Source organism: Mauremys mutica, chromosome 3, assembly GCF_020497125.1.
Source record: "Mauremys mutica isolate MM-2020 ecotype Southern chromosome 3, ASM2049712v1, whole genome shotgun sequence".
NCBI lineage: Eukaryota > Metazoa > Chordata > Testudines > Geoemydidae > Mauremys > Mauremys mutica.
Window position 1 is genome coordinate 115,503,322 of NC_059074.1, and position 20,579 is coordinate 115,523,900.

Consider the following 20,579-nt stretch of genomic DNA (forward strand, 5'->3'; position numbering starts at 1 on the left):
ATTGTGGGCGCTTTTTATAGTCCCTTGATTTTTTATAAGGTGGTTCATATCTGGAGTGGGTCGCCTGACTTGGGGCCTACTGTGGTTTGAATTTGGTCCTGGCCGGGACTGGGACATAGAGACCAAGGGTCTTTAATGTTGTGCGGGAGTCCTTAAGACCGTGTAACTTCACATCTGTTTGTTCCACGAACAGGGCCTTGCCATCGATTGGAAGGTCCTGCAAGGAGTTCTGTGCCTCGCTGGACAACCCAGGCAACAGGAGACACGATGCTCTCCTCATGGACCCTGTGGAGGCCATAGATCTTGCAGCCGTATCCATGGCATCCAAGGCTGCCTGAACGGCCGTCCTGGCGGCAGCTGTGCCCTCCTCAACCAGAGCATTAAACTCCTTTTTATCAGGATCCTGGAGGGAGTCTGCAAATTTGGGTATTGAGCCCCACAAGTTGAAGTTATATCTGCCCAGCAGGGCTTGGTGGTTCGCCAACCTCAGTTGAAAGCTCGAGGACGAATAAATTTTTCTACCAAATAAATCTAGTCTCCTCAAGTCCTTATTCTTAGGGGTAGAAGTGCGTTGACCTTGACGCTCCTTATGCTTGACCACCTTGACCACAAGGGAGCTGGGGGCGGGGTGGGTATATAGATACTCCTACCCCTTGGGGTACACAAAATACTTCTGTTCTGCCCTCTTAAAGATGGGGGGCAAGAAGCCAGAGTGTGCCACAGGGCATTTGAGATCTTTGCCAACCCTTCATGGAGTGGGAGGCCCACCCTGGCGAGTGCCATAGCCAAGAGGACATCGAAGGAGTCCAAGGGTTCCTCCACCACCTCTGCTTTTAGGTTGAGGCTTGATACCACCCTTTTCAACAGTTCTTGGTGGGCTTTCATGCGCTCCTGTGGGACGGGAGGAGGAGGAGCTGTGATTGCCTTATCAGGAGAGGATGAGGATGGGAGTGCAGTACTTTGCATCCCCACCAGTGCCGCAGGTCCCACCACTTGGTCCCTTTCTAAGCACGGGACTCGGGATAAGCGCTCCGCAGAACCTTTTTTGGGGGGCTGAGAGAGGGAAGCCGACGGTCTTTCTGAGGCTCCGGCCACCCAGCAAGCCACCACCGGGAGCTGAGTCAGGGCCCATGGGGCCCATTGGTACCATGGCGCTGACCAGGGAGCCCGGTGCCACAGCAGGTACAGTGGCACCGTCAGAGCGGAATGCCCTGCCTCACTCCCCACCAACTGTCAACTTTGAAGGGAGGCTGGACTGGCATATGATCTACCACCATCCCGGGACGGGGACGAGTGGTGTCATCGTGAGTGGTGTCAAGCATGAGACTGTGATCTCAGCATGGAGGAGCAGGAGTACCGTCTGTAGTGGCTGCTCCGCGAATGGCTCATATGGGCAGATCCACGACAGCATAGTGCCGGCGATCTATATCTGGGGCAGCAGGAGGGGTGCCATGGTGGGGACCTCAAGCATGATGATGAATGGGAGCAGCGTCGATGTCCGTATCACGAAGAGCTACAATAGCTTCTCAGAGACAACCACCTCTGGTGCCATCTGTCCTGGTCCCGGCGGGGCATGCTCTCATCACGAGGTCTGTGGTCCCTCGAGGCAGAACGGTGCCTGGAACTCCTGGTGCTTGGCACCCAGCCAGACAACCTGGTGGGGGTCGACGGAAACCGGTGTGGGCTGTGTGCAGGATGGTCACTGCAGAGAACGGTGTCAGGAACCTTCCCTCAACCGTGAGCGGTACTGTCCGGGTGACGACTGTGAGGGGTCTGAGCGACGGCTTGCCTCTGGACTTGGGAACCACTCGCATCGGTCCAGCTGGTACCAGTAGAGACATAACATCTCAAGCTGCCTGCAGGGCCTCCGTCTTGGAAGGCACTGGCACCCAGGGAGGTTGGCTCGGAGTGGGCTGGACTACTCCTCTTGACTTGAGTGGGAGGCTACGAGGCCAATGGGGATCGAGAGCTGCCCAATGTGGGTTCTAGTCTTTCCCCTAGCCTTGCTCCGGTGCCTTGGCGGAGACCTCTTCTTTGCCTTTTTAGAGTGTCCCGTGGACAGGGAGCAGTGCCAACTGGTGGAGGGCACCATTGTGTAGCTGACTCAGAGCGGTGCAGCAGTGTCAGGGTCAGGGCCAACTTCATCAAAATGGCGTGGAGCTGTATGTCCTGCTCCTTCTTGGTCCGAGGCTTAAAGGATCTGCAAATTTTGCAGCGATTGCTGAGGTGGGTTTCCCCCAGACAGCGTAAACCAGGGGTTCTCAAACTGGGGGTTGGGACCCCTCAGGGGGTCATGAGGTTATTACATGGGGGGTCGTGAGTGGTCAGCCTTCACCCCAAACCCCGCTTTGCCTCCAGCATTTATAATGGTGTTAAAAATTATCTATCTATATGTTATCATGGGGGAGGGGTCACACTCAGAGGCTTACTATGTGAAAGGGGTCACCAGTGCAAAAGTTTGAGAACCACTGGCGAAAACAGTCTGAGTGAGGATCACTCATGGGCATAGGCGTTTGCAAGTGTCACACAACTTAAAGCCCCGAGCACAGGGCATGACCCGACCTGGGGGCACTTAACTGTTCTAACTAAACTTTTTTTTTTTCCTTTTTCTTTTTTTGGTAACTACAGGTATAACTAACTACAAACTAACAAAGTCCAGAGAGGGAAAGCTACAGCAGAGCAGTTTTGAAGCACCTTCACTGGCAGCAAGAAGAAACTGAGGGTGGGGGGAGCACGCAGCACCCCTTATACTGCGCCATGGCAGCGACACTCCAGAGGTCGCTAGGGGCACTCCCCTACGGGATTGCTAAGGGAAAAACTTTCCAGCATCGGTGCACATGGCAAGCACACGCCTATTATGGAATGCACATGAGCAATCACTCAAAGAACGTTAAGACGCTGGGTTGCAGCAGCTCTGGTCAGCAGTGCTGATTGGGCCATTAAAAGTCCCGTTGGTGGTGCTGCTTGGCTAAGGCAGGTTAGTCCTTACCTGTTCCGATACCACGCTGTGCCCCAGAAGTGGCCAGCAGCAGATACAGATCCTAGGTTGGGGGGGTGCACAGAGCTCCATCCGCTGCCCCCGCCCCAAGCACCGGCTCTGCACTCCCATTGGCTGGTACCCAGCCAATAGGAAATGGGGGGCAGTGCCTGCAGGCAAGAGCCACATGCCTCTGCCTAAGAGTCGGACCTGCTGCTGGCTGCTTCCAGGGCACAGCATGGTCCACGGTGCCAGGACAGGCAGGAAGTCTGCTTTAGCACCCCCGCTACACCACTGACCAGGAGCCGCCTGAGGTAAGCCCGTGCCCCCCATCCCCTGCCCCCCCCAACCCAGAACCCCTTCCTACTCCTATCCCCAGCCCCACCCAGAGCCTGAACCCCCAGGCCAGAGCCCTGACCTCCTCCCGCACCTCAGCACCCTGCCCCATCCCTGATCCCCCCTGCATGCCTCATCCCCACCCAAGCCTGCACCCCAACCCCTGCCCAGAGCTCCCCCCACACCCTGAACCCCTCATTCCCAGCCCCAACCCGCAGCCCTCATCTCCCACCCCAACCTTCTGCCCCAGCCCTGAGCCCCCACCCCCTACCCCCACCGGGTCATGGGCATCAATTTTCTTCAACTGGGTTACCAGAAAAAAAGTTTGAAAACCACTGACTTAGACATTGCTCAGTTCAATGTTGCAATGCCTGCCTGGCTACATGCCCTGTTGCCTAGTAGAATCCTCAGCCACCAACTAGGCACTCATGCTTCCCAAACAATTCACCGTGAGGGTTAGTTCTCTAAGGACTTGTTTAAATGATGCATTAGTGCACACCAGCTGGGTGGTAAATTCTAGTGCACACCAGCATGTCATGCGCCAACCTGTCCATATGAACCCTGCTGGCTCATACGAAAAGTTTCCTAGTGTGTGCTGACATAGCGCTGTGAAACTGAACTACATCAACACACACTAGGAACTTTTAATGGAAACCAGCAGGCTCCACATGGCCATATTAGCAGACAACACGCTGGTATGCAGAATTCACACCCCAGTTGGTGGGCACTAACAGTATAGACAAGCCCTAAGAAAGGAATTCTCAGAAGCCAGCAAGCTGAGTAGGGAGATGCCCAAGCTAGCCAGGAATAAAATGCTGAGAATGGCTTAGGCACCTAAGTAGATGACGGACCTGGTTGGTGGGCTAGATAAGCACTGCACTCCACTTGGAATCCTCAGCTGTGAACTTCTCCTGGAATTAGACATCTAAGCCAGGTCAGCTGCTTAGGTAGCTGATGTCTAATAGCCAAAACTGCATGGCTCCTGCTCATTCACAGCATCTCATGCTTGCCTGTTTCCTGGCTTCTTGAGTGCTGTCCTGCACCCAACCTATCAGTGGCCTGCATAATTAGAGCACATCTACAGAACTGGGTCCTGCTGGCAAGATAGATGTTCTCCTTAGTCTGACCTGCTCCAAAAGGCAAATTTGCTGGCTAAATAAACCTAAGTTCCAAAGCAGGCATAGGAAAATTTTGAGTTAAGACATCTGAATGTTCTGCAAAAAGGGTCCAAGACTTAATGCTTGGCTCTGTTGGCAGAGATCTGTAGAAGGGGAAGTCCTATGGCCCCAACCAAAATGTCTGTTCTGTAGAAAGTGTGACAACTGTGAGACATGATGGATACAACAAAACATATTTTACAATCCATAAGTTTGTTAAACTATAAATCTTTGTATTGAGCTCAATCTATCACCTTACAACTATATTAAAAAGCAATCACTAAAGCAACCTTATCTTTTCCAGTTCCCAGCCATCTCCCCTGCAAACACTATTCTTCCCCTCGCCAGAAAAGCATGTCTACATTAGACTTAAAAATATTCTTACCATTATAGCTCCACTTGTAGGAGCACTAGTATAGACAAGGCTCATGCACACACTGGCATTTTAACCACATTTAGGTCTATGTTAACCAATGTTAGACAGTGACTAACATGATAGAGGTTGGTCTGCCCTACTATTCCCAACATGATTGCAAAATTAAGAAAAAAGCTGATCATACACCAAGTCAGGATGCAGCATTCTGACAGAACTCTGTGAACAAGCACTAAGAACAGGAAGGCTTGAATTAAATACAATCTACTGTGCTGCTCCCCCATGGTCTGAAATCTTATCTACCGAGGCTGTAGGGGCCCACAGTGGTTAACAAAACTCAGGTAGTTACATTTGGCAACACAGTCAGTCAGCTCCTGTTTCAGAGCCTGTCTTCAAACACCACAGAACAGTAGTCTGTGGGCTGGATCCAGAAAATTAGGACCACAAACTACTCAGTCCACGGTAGATCTTCCACTGACAATGGGCTTGTTCTTGGAGTGATGAGTACTCACTTCCCATTATCTTTTCATGGGAATTGCAGATGGCCTGAACCTCAGGAATAGATTCAATGTGAGTTTTACACAAAAAGGGAATGTAGAATATATTTTTTTATAATTAAACTTTTAGGGACTGGAAATCCCCAAAAATGAACTAATGTTAGAACTGATATTATGATGTAACAAAATCAAGATCTACAGAGCATCTACATTAAATTCTGTTGAAAACATTTTAATTTATTTTCACATTTACAGTACAAAAGGTAGACAGACAAATATTTAAAGTCATATTTACATATATACAAACACCTAAAATGTAACATACAATTTGGAGAAAAGTGACAAACCATTTCTCTAGCAATATCACAATATATTTTTTATTTTTGGGATGAGTCAGTATGGCAAGAGTCCTAGGTCAGTTTGTAGCTTCTTGATCATACCAGCAGGGGAGGAATGAAGAAACACCAGTCAAATCCAAGATTAATTTCAGGTAAATCATCAGACCAGCTAGTGTTTTGAAAATTAAACTAATGTAAAGTTCCAATTTTAGACTGATGAGGAAAAGCTCAAAAGCAAAGCATGTACTCTAAAACAAAGAGTCCCACAACCTTTTGTATATAAAAGGACCTCATTAAGATGCACACTCCAATTCAAATTTCCACTGTAAACTCATTTAAAAGACTTTTCTGGAGCTATAAAATAAAATATTATTTATTAAAACAAAATCCAATCCTTAAAACAATTCTTATTCCACCCATGTCTTCAGACATGTACGAATACTTGCCAAAAATGACCAGTTAAACTTGCTCTTTTTTTTTTTTAAGTTAATAGTTAAGAACATTTTTTTAAAAAGCTACTGTAGAATTCATATCCAAAATTTTCTTTTAAATTTTATAAATCAGTAAAAAAACATGTTTGGGTATGGACAAATTTCTGAAAATTCTCAAAAGTTTTTTAAAAATTGCCTACAACTGAGAAATGGATCTAGAATATATTCAACTTATTTTCTTTTTAAAAACAGATATTTACTAAGAACCACTTCCACATTCACTTTTTTTTAGGATAACTTTCATCTCTGAATTAACCTTGGTGATATAATAGCTGCTCCTGATAGCACAACAGATCACAATCTCCGCAAATTTTGTTTGCTCTTTTTGGTGCCAGGAAGAAGTCCTAGCTGAGAGCTTGATTTCACAGGTTTGCCACTTGCACAGTCTCTGGAATTGTGGTAGCAGCACAGGCACTTGGTGCAAAAGTCAAAGCTACAGCTTTCACGGCTGCATGTTGCCCTCTGTAGATAGGAGTCATATTTTGCAGGTGAGCTGCAGCGACTACAAACCTTAAGGCTTTCAGTGTTTTTCAAGGTCTTGGCAGCCTATTGGGAAAATATACATTTATTTTTAGTGAAATAATCACTGGAACAAATAAATACACAATCACCAAGTCTTCCCCCTTGTTTTATAAGAGCCTGAGTTTGTTAGTCTCCAGAGAACGTTGCAAGACCCTTCTTTTCTCCCTAAGGATGAGTGAAAGAGCTGGAGAGTGGTGGTGTAGAACTTTGGTGGGGATTCTGTGGTGAGGTTAATCAACTTACTAGAGTTATATTGTTGATGAGCTATTGGATATGTACAATTTTAGGGAAACAGATCTAAGACACTTTTTAAAACATTGTCAAGGGTAACCAGAACATTGGACTAAGTCTCTATTGCAGAGTAATAAATATATAAATAAATAAATAAAAATAAGGCCTGGATCTCTCAGCCCTTATCTAAAGAGCATATGATGGGGCCTCAACTATATTTACTTTCATAGGGGACAACATCCATTTAGAATTACATTCAACTTAAAACACTGTAAATAGAACTAATTTTCAGAAGTGGTGAGCACCCATCCTCTGAAAATCAACCCCTCCCCTCCAAAAGGTGCCTCAAGTTGGGCACTCAAACAGAGGCAGTCAAAAATCACTAATCACTCTTCAAATTATGGATTTTATGGAAAACATTATACTAGAGTTTGATGTGGAATGGCTAAAAGCAGCAGCAAAAAACAGCAACACTGAAAGTTATGAATGTGGGTTTACAGAAACTTTATACTTGTTTGTCTTGGTGAAGTCAGTGTCTGAATGTATTATCAGGTGAAGTAAAAGTCAGTATCTGAATGTATTATCAGGTGAAGTAACAGATCTGCCTAGCCTGGACACTTTGCTGTGGACTGCGATATTTGTAACTTACTCCAACTATGAAGCACTTGGCTAACCTCAAAATCATCTCTAAACAGGTAAAACACTGAATTTGCAGCAGCTATTAGCCAAGCAATACACCCAACTAAAATGAAGTCAGAAACTACTCTGATTTGAAAGACACCAAGCAAATGAACTGAACTGGAAAATTTGGAAGTTAGTACATTGTTGAACAGCAGAAGCCACTGGTCCTAAAGTGCAGATTCAGCACATCAAGGACAACAGTCCTGTGGCCAAAGTAGGAAAAGATTAGTCTTAATTTTGAGGCAAACTATAAAGACAAAACAAGAGATACAGTTTACCACAGAAACCACATAAATCTATGCTGAATGTTCCATACAACTTGATTGGGGAGGAGATTCAGCACATATATTTGCAATTCATCTTTAATGTGCACAATACTTTTTACATAAACCCTATGGCAGACAAACAAGAGGGGTCCAAAACACAGAGTAATTAGAATTCTATCTTTTCACCATTTATGCTTCTTGGGAGATAGACTGTTCCGTTTAGTCAGTTTCACCATCTGGTTGACAATGCTGTTATTTGGGAAACATTTTTAAAACACTGTTGTCAACAAGTTTCATGGAAACACAGATTCAGCCTAGTTTTAGAGGCATGGCTATGATCCCTTCTATACAAGATGAACTGTGTTATGACAGGCTTCTTCCATGAAGGTTGCATAATAGGTGAAGCCTTACTCTTGGGTGAGTAAAGGGGCTAAGAATACAACACAAAGCTTCAGCAGTCTCATTCTAAGGAATGCTAGTATGTACATTTTTTGAAAAAGAGCCTTTTTTCAATTCCATACAACTACAAGTAAGAGAAGCATAGCATGGGCAGGCAATACACAGATTTCCTTTCAGTTATGCTGATATACGTCAATCTTTAAAAATAAGCTAGTACAGGCCTATTAGTCATTGGCTTTTCTTGAGTAGACACTGCTAGTCATGTTATATTACAAAGTGAGTCAGTTCTTTGAGGGAAGGGACTGCATCTTACTGTATATTTCGAAAACACACTGTGCATAGATGGCAATTAGGGGGAAACCACAAAATTACTTTTCGCTTGTGCCCTGAGCTAAGATTTACATCCAAGTTTTCTTCTCATAGCCTTATTCAATGAAGAACATCCTATTGTATTATATAACTCCCCACCCAGTTTTAGACATACAGCAAAAACAAGTTCCATAATCTAAATTTGACAGTTATGCTTGGAAAGCGCTACTAGTGGTTAGAGTTGTGGTGTTTATTTTAGAAACGTGAGTTAAAAACTGTTCATGTACTATTCTTGACAGCACACCAGTAGTTGAAGAGGAATAAAAACCATCAGCATTACCTCAGAAAACTCCATGTGTCGGCTGTAAGAACCATTTTGATTGCTCTGGTTGGATTCTTTGGATCTGGATGCTTTCTTGGATGAGCTGTTTGGAGGGGCTGCTGTCTGAACAGAAGCTAAAGCTACTCGATACAGAACATATTCCCTTGTTACAGTATGTTCTGTGGGCTGTACACTACCATCCTGTCAAGAGGTAAAATGAGGTTAAGATTTAACAAGGCTCTTCTTTAAGTAACAGTCAGTATAAAAATTTAACTTTGATGTAAAGTAGCTGTTTGTGTCTTTAAAATAAAGTATTGAGGTTTTCTTTGTAAACTTTTCTCTGGCTAGCAAGTTTATGGTAATTTTTTCAAACCTTGATAGTAAGCTATGTGGCTATCATTTTACCTGTACCTTTGGTGTAAGTAGCTATTCTCATTACTATTTTAAAGTAGGACTGTCAAACAATTAAAAATATTAATTGCAATTAATCGCAAGATTAATCACATTTTTTAATCACACTCTTAAACAATAGAAGACCAGTTTAAATGTATTATAAATATGTTTGGATGTTTTCCTACATTTTAAAATCTATTAATTTCAATTACAATGCAGAATACAAAGTTTAGTGCTCACTTTATATTATTTTTTATTACAAATATTTGCACTGAAAAAATGATAAAAGAAATAGTATTTCAGTTCACCTCATACAAGTACTGTAGTACAATCTTTTTATCATGAAAATGCAAAAGATAGTGCAATCTACAAGTTGAAGCATGAAGGGGCGTAGGAGTATTCAGCATATCTGGCACATAAATGCCGGCTACAACAGTGCCATACAAACACCTATTCTCACTTTCAGGTGACATTGTAAACAAGAAACGAACAGCACTACATCCCGTAAATATAAACAAACTCATTTGTCTTAGCAACTGGCTGAATGAGAAGTAGGACTGAGTGAACTTGTAGGCTCTAACGTTTTACATTGCACTCAAAAACAAAACATTATGTAAAAAAATAATTCTACATTTGTAAGTTGCACTGTCGCAACAAAGAGATTGCACGGCAGAACTGAAAAATACTATTTCTTTTGTTTCTTTTTTACAGTGCAAGTGAGCACCGTAAACCTTGTATTTTGTGTTGTAATTGAAATGAATATTTGAAAATTGGTATCTATTATTGTTTAACAGCAGGATTAAAACTGTGATTAATTTTTTAATAGAGTTAATTTGTTTCGAGTTAATTGCTTGAGTTAACTGCAATTAATGGATAGCCCTATTTTAAACATCCAGGGGACAACACGGTTTAGGCCACCATTAACGTCAATAATCTTCAATTATGCTGAACATTATTTCCAAGTTACCACAACTTTTAACCATTTAGACAAATCATGCAATTGACTCAACAGCAAAATTTTAAAACAAAACAATTTTTTCATCAATATTTTGTTGTGATGAATAGGAATGTTTGTATCTTTTCCACCAAGAAGTGAACTTTTAGTTCAGATTTTTCAGGTTTGCACTTCAGGTTAAAAAGGATTTCAACCTGAACAAGATTTAAACACCTCAGTTTAAATATCACAGGGCCCAGTTCAGAGAACACATTTTCAACATATAATCAAATAATTTTTTTAAGATCTTCATCCTCAAGAGCCACAGCTAGCCCTCAAGCAACAGGTTTGATATCACTGATTCAGATTAAAAAAGTTATCAAATGCAGGAACTTACAGAAAGGCTTTTCACTGCTTTACTATACACATGGAAAGCCCATTTGTCTTCCTTTAGAATTTTCTTCCATGTTGGACTCACTTTAGCCACACTGTAGTGAAAACACAAACATCTTAACAACTTCTGAAAGTAAAAAATAAACTTGTTGCTCAACAATATGTCCAAGATCTAGTCCACTAATGTAAGTGTCCTCAAGAGACCGAGTCCACACCCTCCCCCTCCTCCCCTTTCAAGAGGCAGGCTACTCCGTCACCTCTACTATTTATATCTTGCAGTACCCAAAATGTCCTAGACTTGTGCAAATATAAAAGGTGACAGGGTGCCTGTCCCAATGAGCTTACCATATGAATGGAGAAGAGAAATTTTTAAAAGGCAAATAAACATTGTGTCATGGTAAGGGCAGATGAGCAAATTTTGGTACATTTTCATGGTAGTTTTGTAGAGCTGGAGTATTATATATTATAAGTTTTCTATGAAAGATGCACATCACTACTATATAAGAACATGCATCATGTTGAGTAATGCAACTTTTTAGAATACTTTTGAAGTTATAACATAATACTAACCAATGTACAGAAATCAAGCTCATATGCACAGAGCGGCATTCCTTCTGGTTCCCACTAGCACTATCACTTTCCCAATGACAAACTCCCACAGGTTAGTAAACTTACTTTATTAAGTCCATCTCCTCAAGATGTCTTAAGATGTTTGCTAAAAGATGTCTGAGGTCCCTTTGGAAGAGTTCACCAAGAATGTCTATTCCATCTAATCCCATTTTCCTGCCAATTAGACTCCTAAATCCAGCGCTTCCCTGGGAAACAATTCTGTCCACAATAGCCCATGATTTAACATTTCTTTTACCACTTTTTTTCAAAGTTGAGCAAACCAATTCTTCAAAATGGGTAACAGGTAGCAAGGTTTTTTTGGAAAGCTGTGCTTGGCTTTGGTTCATGAGACAGTGATTTGGTGTGCCATATATATTTCCCGCCAGTAGTATACTGTCCTCATGTTCTGTTGGATCATTGTACTCGCTGCTCAACATAGAGGAGTAACCACTCTCCTCATTAAACCTACTGTTTTCTAATGCCTCCATTTCACAGGCACCTTCACCAAATCTGTACAATACTTTCTGGTTTTCTTTGTTATGTACAAGCCTTCCTTCAGTTTTGTTGTCAATATTCCTGGGGGTTGCATTCTGCAGTTCACTATGCAATAGCCTCTGAGATTCTTTAATACAGTCTTTACAAGACCCTTCTTCATAATTCGAGATAGAAGATTCTTCTAGTCTTGTCTTTACTGCATCAGTCTTTAACTGTGCAAGTCCAGAACGGACATGGTTACAATTAAAATCACATTTCATTTTGGTGGAGTGGTTAAGGTTTGCTTTCATTATTTTCTGGTTTGTATCCTGCAACAAAACAAAAAAGCATTAATCCAAAACAGCATTAACCAGAGCAAGTCAGTTGCACAGTTAATCCACACTTCTCTACAGCAAACAAGTATTGTAGGCTTCTACCTAAGTGATGAGATTCCCTGTGACAAGAGGATTCCCTGTGACTGTACTCTATGACTGGAAGGGACCTCCTGGTTCGTACGTCCCTAATCCCTATGCTAAAAGTACACAACACCAAGAAGAAAATGTTTAAATTAGAAGACATTTACCATAATATAAATACCAGGACAACCTGCCAAACTACTTGGCTCACCTGTCCATTTAAAATTCATCCTATACAGAAATGCTCTAAGAACCCATCAATACAAGACATCCGTCCTTTCCCAAAAGGCCTTTAATCTTAAAGAAAAACATTCAAATAAATGTTTGTATCAAATTTAATACTACAGAATAGATTATGATGATCTTTTTAATGAAAGACCAAGTTAAAAAAAAATTTAAATGTTTCACAATGTGTCTTACACTAATGGCCAATTTGTGTAAATTTCCAGTTTTCCACAGACTACACACCTATTCTCCAATACCTTCTGAGATGGAAAGTTCTACCTTCTCACTAGCTGCTAGATAGCGTAAGTGGGGAGGGGGAGCTTTCCTCTCTATCCTTAGGAAAAAAAAATGCTGTGAGGGAGGGAAAGGTATCACATAGCCCTGCTTCATTTCTTTTCATGGTTACTAAGCTCCATTTTATAGTTTCTCTATTTCTCTCCTGCAGACATGAAACTCCAGAATATCTTGGACCAGGGGTCCCCAACACGGTGCCCGCATCTAAATGCGCCCACGTCCTGGCCGGTGGTCGAGCATTTCAGCAGCAAGTGGCATCGAGAGGCGTCACCGCCAAAACCAGTAGCGTAGCTAGCGGGGTGCAGGGGAAGCAGCCGCTTCCCCTCAGCATTTTAAAAAAGTGGCGTCTGCTGGGCTGGTGCTGCCGGCAGCACGGCCGGAGGAGCCATGGGGGGGGGGGGGGCGTGGCCGGAGGAGCGAGGTGGCCGGCTCCTCGGCCATCGCGCCCCACGCTCAGCACGGCCCCAACATCGCCGCAGCCACCTCCTGCGGCAGCTCAGGGCTCGCCAGCCAAGCGCTCTCGGCCCCTTGCTAATGCGGTGGGCGGGGGGAGGCGAAACAGCCCCTGCGCCTTTAAGGACGCCTGGCTGGCGAGCCCCGCATGGAGCACACCGAGTGCCGGGAGCAGGCTGGGGACAGGCGGCAGCGCAGGACGGAAGGTGAGCGGCAGGGGTTCGGTGCCTTGCACTCGGGGGTCCGGGCGAGGGGCTCCCTGGGGCCAGGCCCGCAGGCCGCACTGTCTGGACGGGGGGTCCTGGCGCAGCACAGGAGCCTGGAGCAGGGGGACAGGACCCCGCGGGTGGGGCCGGGTGGCGCAGCCCAGCAGGGGACACCTGCAGAGCGCGCTGGGCAGGAGAGACTCTCCCAGGACCACGAGGGGACGGGGGTATCTGCACCCCTGGGAAGCCCGCAGGAGTCCTGAGCCGGTCCCCGGAGTTAATCTGGGGTGGAAATGGGAGGCACCAAGGGGGGCGTGGCCAGAGGAGGTGCCAAGGGGGGGCGCCTTTTTTATGTTTGCTCCCCTACTCTTAGAACCTGGCTACGCCATGAAACGCCACCGAAATTCGGCGGCATTTCGGCGGATGCTCCACCGCCACCAGACGCAAAGGTTGAGGACCACTGTCTTGGACCATCTGGTATGTGCCTAGTCAGCCAGCTGCCCTGCATTGACTGAGTGAGCATGTGTCCCTGAGCTGAAGTTCTACTTATGCTGTCTGAAATTAGTCAAAGCCAGTTCTTTTAATGGAGCTCCACAAGGACTCAAATTCCATAACTGGGAATTCTGTTAATCATTTACAAAAGTGACATTCACAGCACATTTGAACCTCTTCTCCACTTCACTGCAGCCAACTTGGAATGAAATGCAAAAGCTATTTTAGACCAGCTCCACTATACATTTTTCAGAACAAAATTGAATAACTTCTCCAACTGAATATGCAGGAGGGTGAGTTAGTGGGCAGAATGCAATTTCCCAATTGTAATTTGAATACAATACAGGCATCACTTTTAACTCTCCAAATCCACACAAAACAGTACCTACTGAAAATATACTAAAAAAAGTATCTTGCCAGTTTTCAAAAGCCAAGCAGTTGGGCCAGTCAGTACTTGAAGGAGACCCTGGGAGAGGAAAATAACGCAGTGCTGTAGGAAGTCAAGTAGGTGATTCAAAATGTGGCATTCTCTCCAGAGACAGTCCTGAATCTATACTCCAGCATGGTGTTAGGGCACTCTACTGTTTAAGTGCATGCCTTTCAGATCCCAATCAATGATAACTGAAATTCCAACAGCACCTTTTCATAAGAATAGAGCATTGCCCTGGATATAATTGTGCTAAAAACAATTTACTCTAACTTTTTTTTCCTGCCTTTTAGGATAGATATAATGGCATCCTCACTTCCTGTCTTAAACGCCATGATACAATTCAATGCATTTCCAAGTGGCTCCTACAATAGTGGTTTTCAAACTGCAGGTCGCGGTGGCTCTGGTCAGCACTGCCAAATGGGCAGGCTAGTCTCTACCTATTCTGACACCGTGCTACGCCCTGGAAGTGGCCAGGAGCAGGTCCGGCTCCTAGGCGGGGGGACCACAGGGCTTTGCATGCTGCCCCACCCCGAGCACCGGCTCCGTACTCCCATTGGCAGGTTCACACCCCAGCCCAGAGCCCCCTCCCACACTCTAAACCCCTCATTCCCAGCCCCACCCCCCTCACCCTCGCACCCCAACCCTCTGCCCCAGTCCTGATCCCCTCCCATGCCCCTCATCCCCAGCTCCATTGGGTCACAGGCATCAACAATTTTCTTCAGCTGGATTGACAGAAAAAGTTTGAAAACCACTGCTTTAGAAGGAACAGTGTGTTACTGAGAGGGTTCCATGACGTAAGGGGGACAGTTGGGAGGCAGCCACTTAACTGGACATGCTGCTTCTTGGATATTAATTTGCCAGCAGGCAGAACCATGATAGGGGCTCCTTCACAGAGTACCAGGCCAAAGTACACTTCAGAGGCAAGGTGGAGGTGGCCCAACCCCCACCATGAGGGGGAGGACATGGTGGTTGATGGGAAGAAGCCACCCACAATTTTGTTGACTGGGGGCAGGGCATGTTTTTGGGAAGCTAAGAAGTGTCCCTTAATGTTAATGGAGATATCCCTTCACATATGGAGCAATAGGAGAGTACCCCATGTATGCTGTGATGATATTTCTCCCATGTGTTCATAGTGTGGGGAAGAGAAGTGATCTCCTACACACTGGGAAGAGCCTGAGAAGTGTCCTTCCATGTGGTCACAGTACAAAGGCAAAACCAACTCCTGTGTTTGAGGAGACTGAGGAGTCCCCAGATTTTTTTACATGGTTACAGTCATAGGCATTTCTAGGAGTTTGGGGAAAAGGGTGTCGCATAAATTTTCGAAGTGAAGGGAAGAAGTGTCCCCTGTATATTTAGGGTGCTGCATATCCTTTTTTTTTGGAATGAAATAATTGTTTCCCTCCGTGTACTGTAAATGGGGCAACGATGTGGTTCTTGCATAGCTGAATTAGTGAAGGTGACCCCCCCTCCGGGCTGCGGTTAGAGAAGATGCCGCTAATGGCCTTGGTTGCAGCACAGATAAGGTCTTTGCCGCCTTCTGGGGTCACTAAGCTACATCAGCTCAGTGCATCTGTTCCTAGCGTGGTTAGTACAGTGCAGGGTCCGAGAGCTGTCAGTCTATTTCCATGCCCAACACCCTGTGCCTGAGCTGGGCCGCTGCCGGCAGAAGAGCCCCCGGTTCTGCCATCCGCACACTGAGACAGGTCTTGCCGCCTCTTCCCATCATTTTTAAACGTTTCCCCCAAAAAAAGGGGGCCGCGGGGCCAATCTGCCGCCAGTTTGGGCGGTGTCCCCTCCCGGCGGCATGGCCTGGGCGGGCGGGAGACGGGGCGGCGCGGCTCCTCCTCAGCCTCCCGCCCGCCCGCCGAGACCCTCGGGGCTGGCGCTTCCCTCGCTTGGGGGAGCAGCGCGGGGCCCGCCATCCCGCGGCCGGGGGGTGGGGGGGGGGGACCGGCTGCAAGGCCCTGAGATGGGGGGGGGGGGGTGATGGGAGGCAGGCGGCTCCCCAGGGACCCCCGGGCTACCGGCCGAGCCTGTGCCACTCGCCCCCGCCCCCGCCCCGAGGCACGTTCGGTTTCCCCGGCACAAGAACCGAGGCCCGTAGCCAGAGCCCCGCTCCCGCCATCCGCCCCCCCGGCCCGGCCACGGCGCCGAGCCCGCCTTGACCCGGGACGTGTCACTGCCCCGCGGCCTCTGAGACGGGGGCAAGTCAAACCTGCTGCGGCGGCTCCTCAGCCCCGTCCGGCCACAGTACCTGGGCGCTGCTCCCTCCGCGCGAACCGCGGCCGGTGAGTGACTCTGGGCGGCTGCCGCGCTTGCCGGGTACTTTTAAAAACTTTGAATTTGGTGTCCAAAATCCCGGCGGCCAATCAGATGCTGCCCCACGAGCCCGACCGCCAATGGCGGTGAGGCTGTAAACGGCGGCCAATCCCCGGGGCTCGCACAGAGCCCCGCCTCCCTCGCATTTTCCCTCTTCGGAGGGAGAAGAGCGAGGTGAGCCCGCGCCCATGGGCGTGTCCAAAAGCAGGGAGGGAGGTTGGCAGCGCGCGCGCGCGCTCTCCGGGGAGGACACGTGGAGCGCGGGAGAGAGAATTCGGCGCCGCCCCGACAGCGGTGGCGGCTTTTCTGAACCGCCTCATTGCCTCCCTGGGTCTCAGCGCTCGCGCAGCTCCATCAGTCACCCCGCGCCTGCGTTCTGTGCCCTGGCTGTGCCAGGCAGCGTGGATCACTTTTTCAGGGAAAAGTATTTACTGCAGAGGACTGGGACATGTGGTCCATAGTGAGGTTTATTTCTAAATTCTCTGACTGTGGGTAAATCATTCCCCCATCTTTGTGTCACTGTTTCCCCACTCTGTAAATTCGGGGTAATTGTACCTGAGTGGCAGTCTGTAAGCCAGCCTAGCTAGCACCTCTGTAAACTCCTTAGGAACATTCCACGGGAGATGTGGAAATGAAGGTCATTCCAATGTGCTAGCACAAGCAGAGCAGGCTCATGTTAACCATAAACTGCAGCATAGTCTACTCCACTGGAATACTGGACAATGCAGAATTAATATTCTCTGCAACATTTTATTTTTTCCGGCAGAATTTATTATCCCCGTGCCCCACCAGCACTCCCTGGCAGGGGCAGCTAGGGCTCGCAGAGCCAGACAGCCTGGGTCTGAGAGCTGGAGCATGATGATATTGTGACAAATAAGATGTGCTGAATTTTTAAATATTGTGTACATAACTTTTTGGTGCAGAATTCCCCCAGCTGTAATATTCCCTCCAAATTAATGTTTCCTCCCCCTTTATATGTTATTACACCATTTAATTATTCCTTTGAACTACAAGAGCTGCAGTTTCACTTACCCTCTGCTGTGGTTTGGTTTATGTTACGTTGTCAGGTTCCAACCTTCTCCCTCACCCCCAGTTGTTAGCTGACCAAAGTTCTTCAGTACCCCCAAATATTCAGTGTCACCTAGACAATAGTGGAACAGAGTTTAGCAGGCAGAATCCTGTCTCAGCACTGGCTTGTCTAGCACTTCTAGGCTGTGCAAAATATGTTTAACAGAGATCCTCCATGGAGCAATGTGGGATTTACTTTATTCGGAGGAAGGAGAGGACGTAACAGGTTGCCAAGCTGCCCCCATAATAAAACCAAAAATCCACTTGCTTTAAACTCTGCTTGCCTGGCTACTAAATAAATTTCCAAGGCTATTAGAACAATGGCAATGCTTATTCCTTTAAATACTTCTTGTCTATAAGATGCTCAGTTGCAGTGGAGAAGCAATTCAGGATTAAGTCCACCATCTGCACAAGACAAGAGTCCAAGTCTAGAAATAGGCAGCAACAAAGGATACTGGCTGTGGCCAAAGCTCTAGGTGGCAATGTAGAACATACTGTCTACTTGGGCAACTATTAGGTTTAAATAAGTCCTTCTCTTTCCAGCAGCCATTTTGTTCCCTAAGTGATCCTGTATTCTGGCCTTAGTACTAGAATGGCAGGGAGGTGATTTTAAGAACTCAAGAACTTGAAGAGAATGGGGGTTGCACTTACAGATACACAATATGACCGTACACTTCTGATTTTGCATATAAATATATCAAAATTGTGAAGAGTAGAGTTCCATTCTTGCAAACAGTAGTGCAGATACTAACTTTGAGTGTAAGTACTCCCATGACTTCAAATGAACTAATTTAATGGGTAAAGTTAAGCTTGTGCATCAGTGCTTAACAGAATAGAGCTTAGTACTAAGGCCAGCATACAGGATCATCTTAGGAAACAAAATAGACTCTGGAAAGCCAGGTTTAAATAAGCCCTTAATTTTATACAAAGAGCTTGTATATTTATTGGTTCAAACCAGAGAAGCAAGTAAATGTAAGATAATGGAATGTAGATATAAACTTGATTATGTTTATTTTTATAATTGCATTCCTTAATTGTTTACAAACCCATTAAATTACATTGTATATGTACTTTATTGAAATTATGCTTTTTATAAGCAAACACCTGCAAAGTTTGTTGCAAGTACTAACTTGTTTTTATTCTAATATGTTATGGTGATTTTGTTAAATAGAAATCGGAAATAAACATTTTTACCCATAGCAATTTCTTTCCTCATTATATGACTCATTTGTTGCCCTATAGATATTATTATATATGCAATACATGATGGTATGGTCTGATATAAAGTGTGTGTGTGTTTACTGTCACAATTGCTTTCGGTGTTTTGCATACCCAAATATAAATGTAATGTTTCTCATTTATCCTCCGTTTTAACCACACAAAAAATACCAGCATATCAGAAAGGCATAATTTTTCTTTACATAAATCATGATGTGTCTCTATTACCTAGTACTGAAATAAGATTCACCTGTCTAAAATTTCCAGGATTACCTATACCACCTGTAGAAAAAGACAGATTCAAATATAATTGCTACCCTCCAGTTCTCCAGTACAGTAGCTGATTTTAAGGAGAAAACAGGTATTTTTGTTATCAGCTAAGATACTTTATATTTAATTGGCATTTGCCTTACTCTTGCAAGAACTGCCATCTTTAATGACACTGGCAGGACAATTTACACTGCCATCCCCAGGCTGGACCATTCTGAGTAAAGGACTTCAGATCTCCAGGGCTGCTAATGCAACACTTACACAGCCATGATTAGTCAGCACAACAATGTATATTGACAATAAAAACTCCACCTTTACAGATGAGATTAGCATCTTGCTGAAGGTTACAGAAAATAGTCTAATCACCATTAGTTTTCTAATAGCATATAACCTTGATATAACTGATAAAAAGAGGAAAGCAAGAAACAGAAGACCTGAAGCTCAGGCTTCAAGAAAGTACATCTGAAATCCACAAAGGAACTTGGGCATTGCAACACTGAGCCTAGCTTTCAGATGCTTTGAAAATCACTGGAATCCACAAAGCCTATGTTAGGTGCCTAGGCTCTCTATACAATGCATGGGGAGAGAGAGCACCAGAAAATGGGATCCACGAATGTCAGCAGGCTAGGCATGGTAGGAAATGCTGATGAGAAAGGTATGTCCTAAACTCTGGTCATCTCAGGTGCCTGTTAAAAGTTCAGTGCCTGAATCTGGTCTGCAGGGAGGCACCTATTTCTGCTTGTGATCCACAACCAGGAACCCCTCTCTTGGAGTCAGGTAACTTAGGTGCCTAAGACATTTTCACAAGAATCAGTTCAGGTGCCTGTCTCACTCCACACAAAATGGCTGTGGGGGAAGAGGAGTTCTCCCTTGTAGTTTTTAGCTCAGTGCTTGAGGTACTCAGTTGAGATATGGGCGACCCTAATTTAAATTCCCCCCTTTGCCTGATGAGAAGGGATTTGACTAGGGGTCTCCCACCTCTCAGGTGAGTACCTTAGCCACTGGACTATGGAATATTCTGATGTAGCTCTCAATCTCTCGTTGAATTAATTCTACTTTAATAAGATAATTAAATATTAATTGGTCCAGAGACAGAAACAGAGTCTTTGTATAGTCAAGTGGCTAGGTCACTCACCTGAGAGGTAAGCACCCTAACCACAGTTGAGCACCCTAACCACAGGCCTAAATGTTATAAAAGGGAGGCTCCCTGCATCCTTGGCTTTACACTGTATGGAACAGATTTTTATGCTCAGATGAAGCCTAGAACTAGAAGCAACTCAGTTTTTCTGCATACCTTTTGAGAGTAGAGCAGCAATGTCCTCAGGTGAGAAAGTAAAAACTGCAATCACTTCAAACTCAATCATATTTACTTTAGATTTTCTACACTGTAGTCATCTCATACAAAAGTCTATATTCTTCTACTCCAGCAAGTAGGAAAAACTGTTTAGCAGTCATGAAGAGATAAATTAATCCTTTTTGATGCTCT

General features: G+C 45.3%; 1 protein-coding gene across 3 annotated transcripts; it reads right to left on the reverse strand.

Annotated features, from left to right (window-relative positions):
- Window positions 1-5,566: 5,566 nt before the first annotated feature.
- Window positions 5,567-20,520, reverse strand: FBXO5 (F-box protein 5). 3 transcript variants are annotated; one of them, XM_045009276.1, is made up of 6 exons: window positions 20,388-20,520; window positions 17,570-17,678; window positions 11,295-12,031; window positions 10,624-10,714; window positions 8,918-9,100; window positions 5,567-6,715 (listed from the first exon to the last, which is right to left on the reverse strand). In XM_045009276.1, exons 3-6 carry the CDS (start codon window positions 12,011-12,013, stop codon window positions 6,464-6,466), a joined length of 1,245 nt encoding a protein of 414 aa, XP_044865211.1. In that variant the 5' UTR covers window positions 12,014-12,031; window positions 17,570-17,678; window positions 20,388-20,520; the 3' UTR covers window positions 5,567-6,463. The 3 variants fall into 3 exon arrangements, with proteins under 3 accessions (XP_044865211.1, XP_044865213.1, XP_044865212.1); XM_045009278.1 differs by lacking the exons at window positions 17,570-17,678; window positions 20,388-20,520 and adding an exon at window positions 16,473-16,614; XM_045009277.1 differs by lacking the exons at window positions 17,570-17,678; window positions 20,388-20,520 and adding an exon at window positions 16,434-16,613.
- Between the last annotated feature and the right edge of the window lie 59 nt (window positions 20,521-20,579).

Bases quoted from the DNA above. Each gene is read 5' to 3' on its own strand.
- FBXO5 (XM_045009276.1), bottom strand. From the start codon at position 12,013: ATGAAAGCAAACCTTAACCACTCCACCAAAATGAAATGTGATTTTAAT. The intron at 10,715-11,294 runs GTAAGTTTACTA...TTTTCACTACAG, and splicing joins GAGGAGATGGACTTAATAAA to TGTGGCTAAAGTGAGTCCAA. The intron at 6,716-8,917 runs GTAATGCTGATG...TTTTCCCAATAG, and splicing joins GACACATGGAGTTTTCTGAG to GCTGCCAAGACCTTGAAAAA.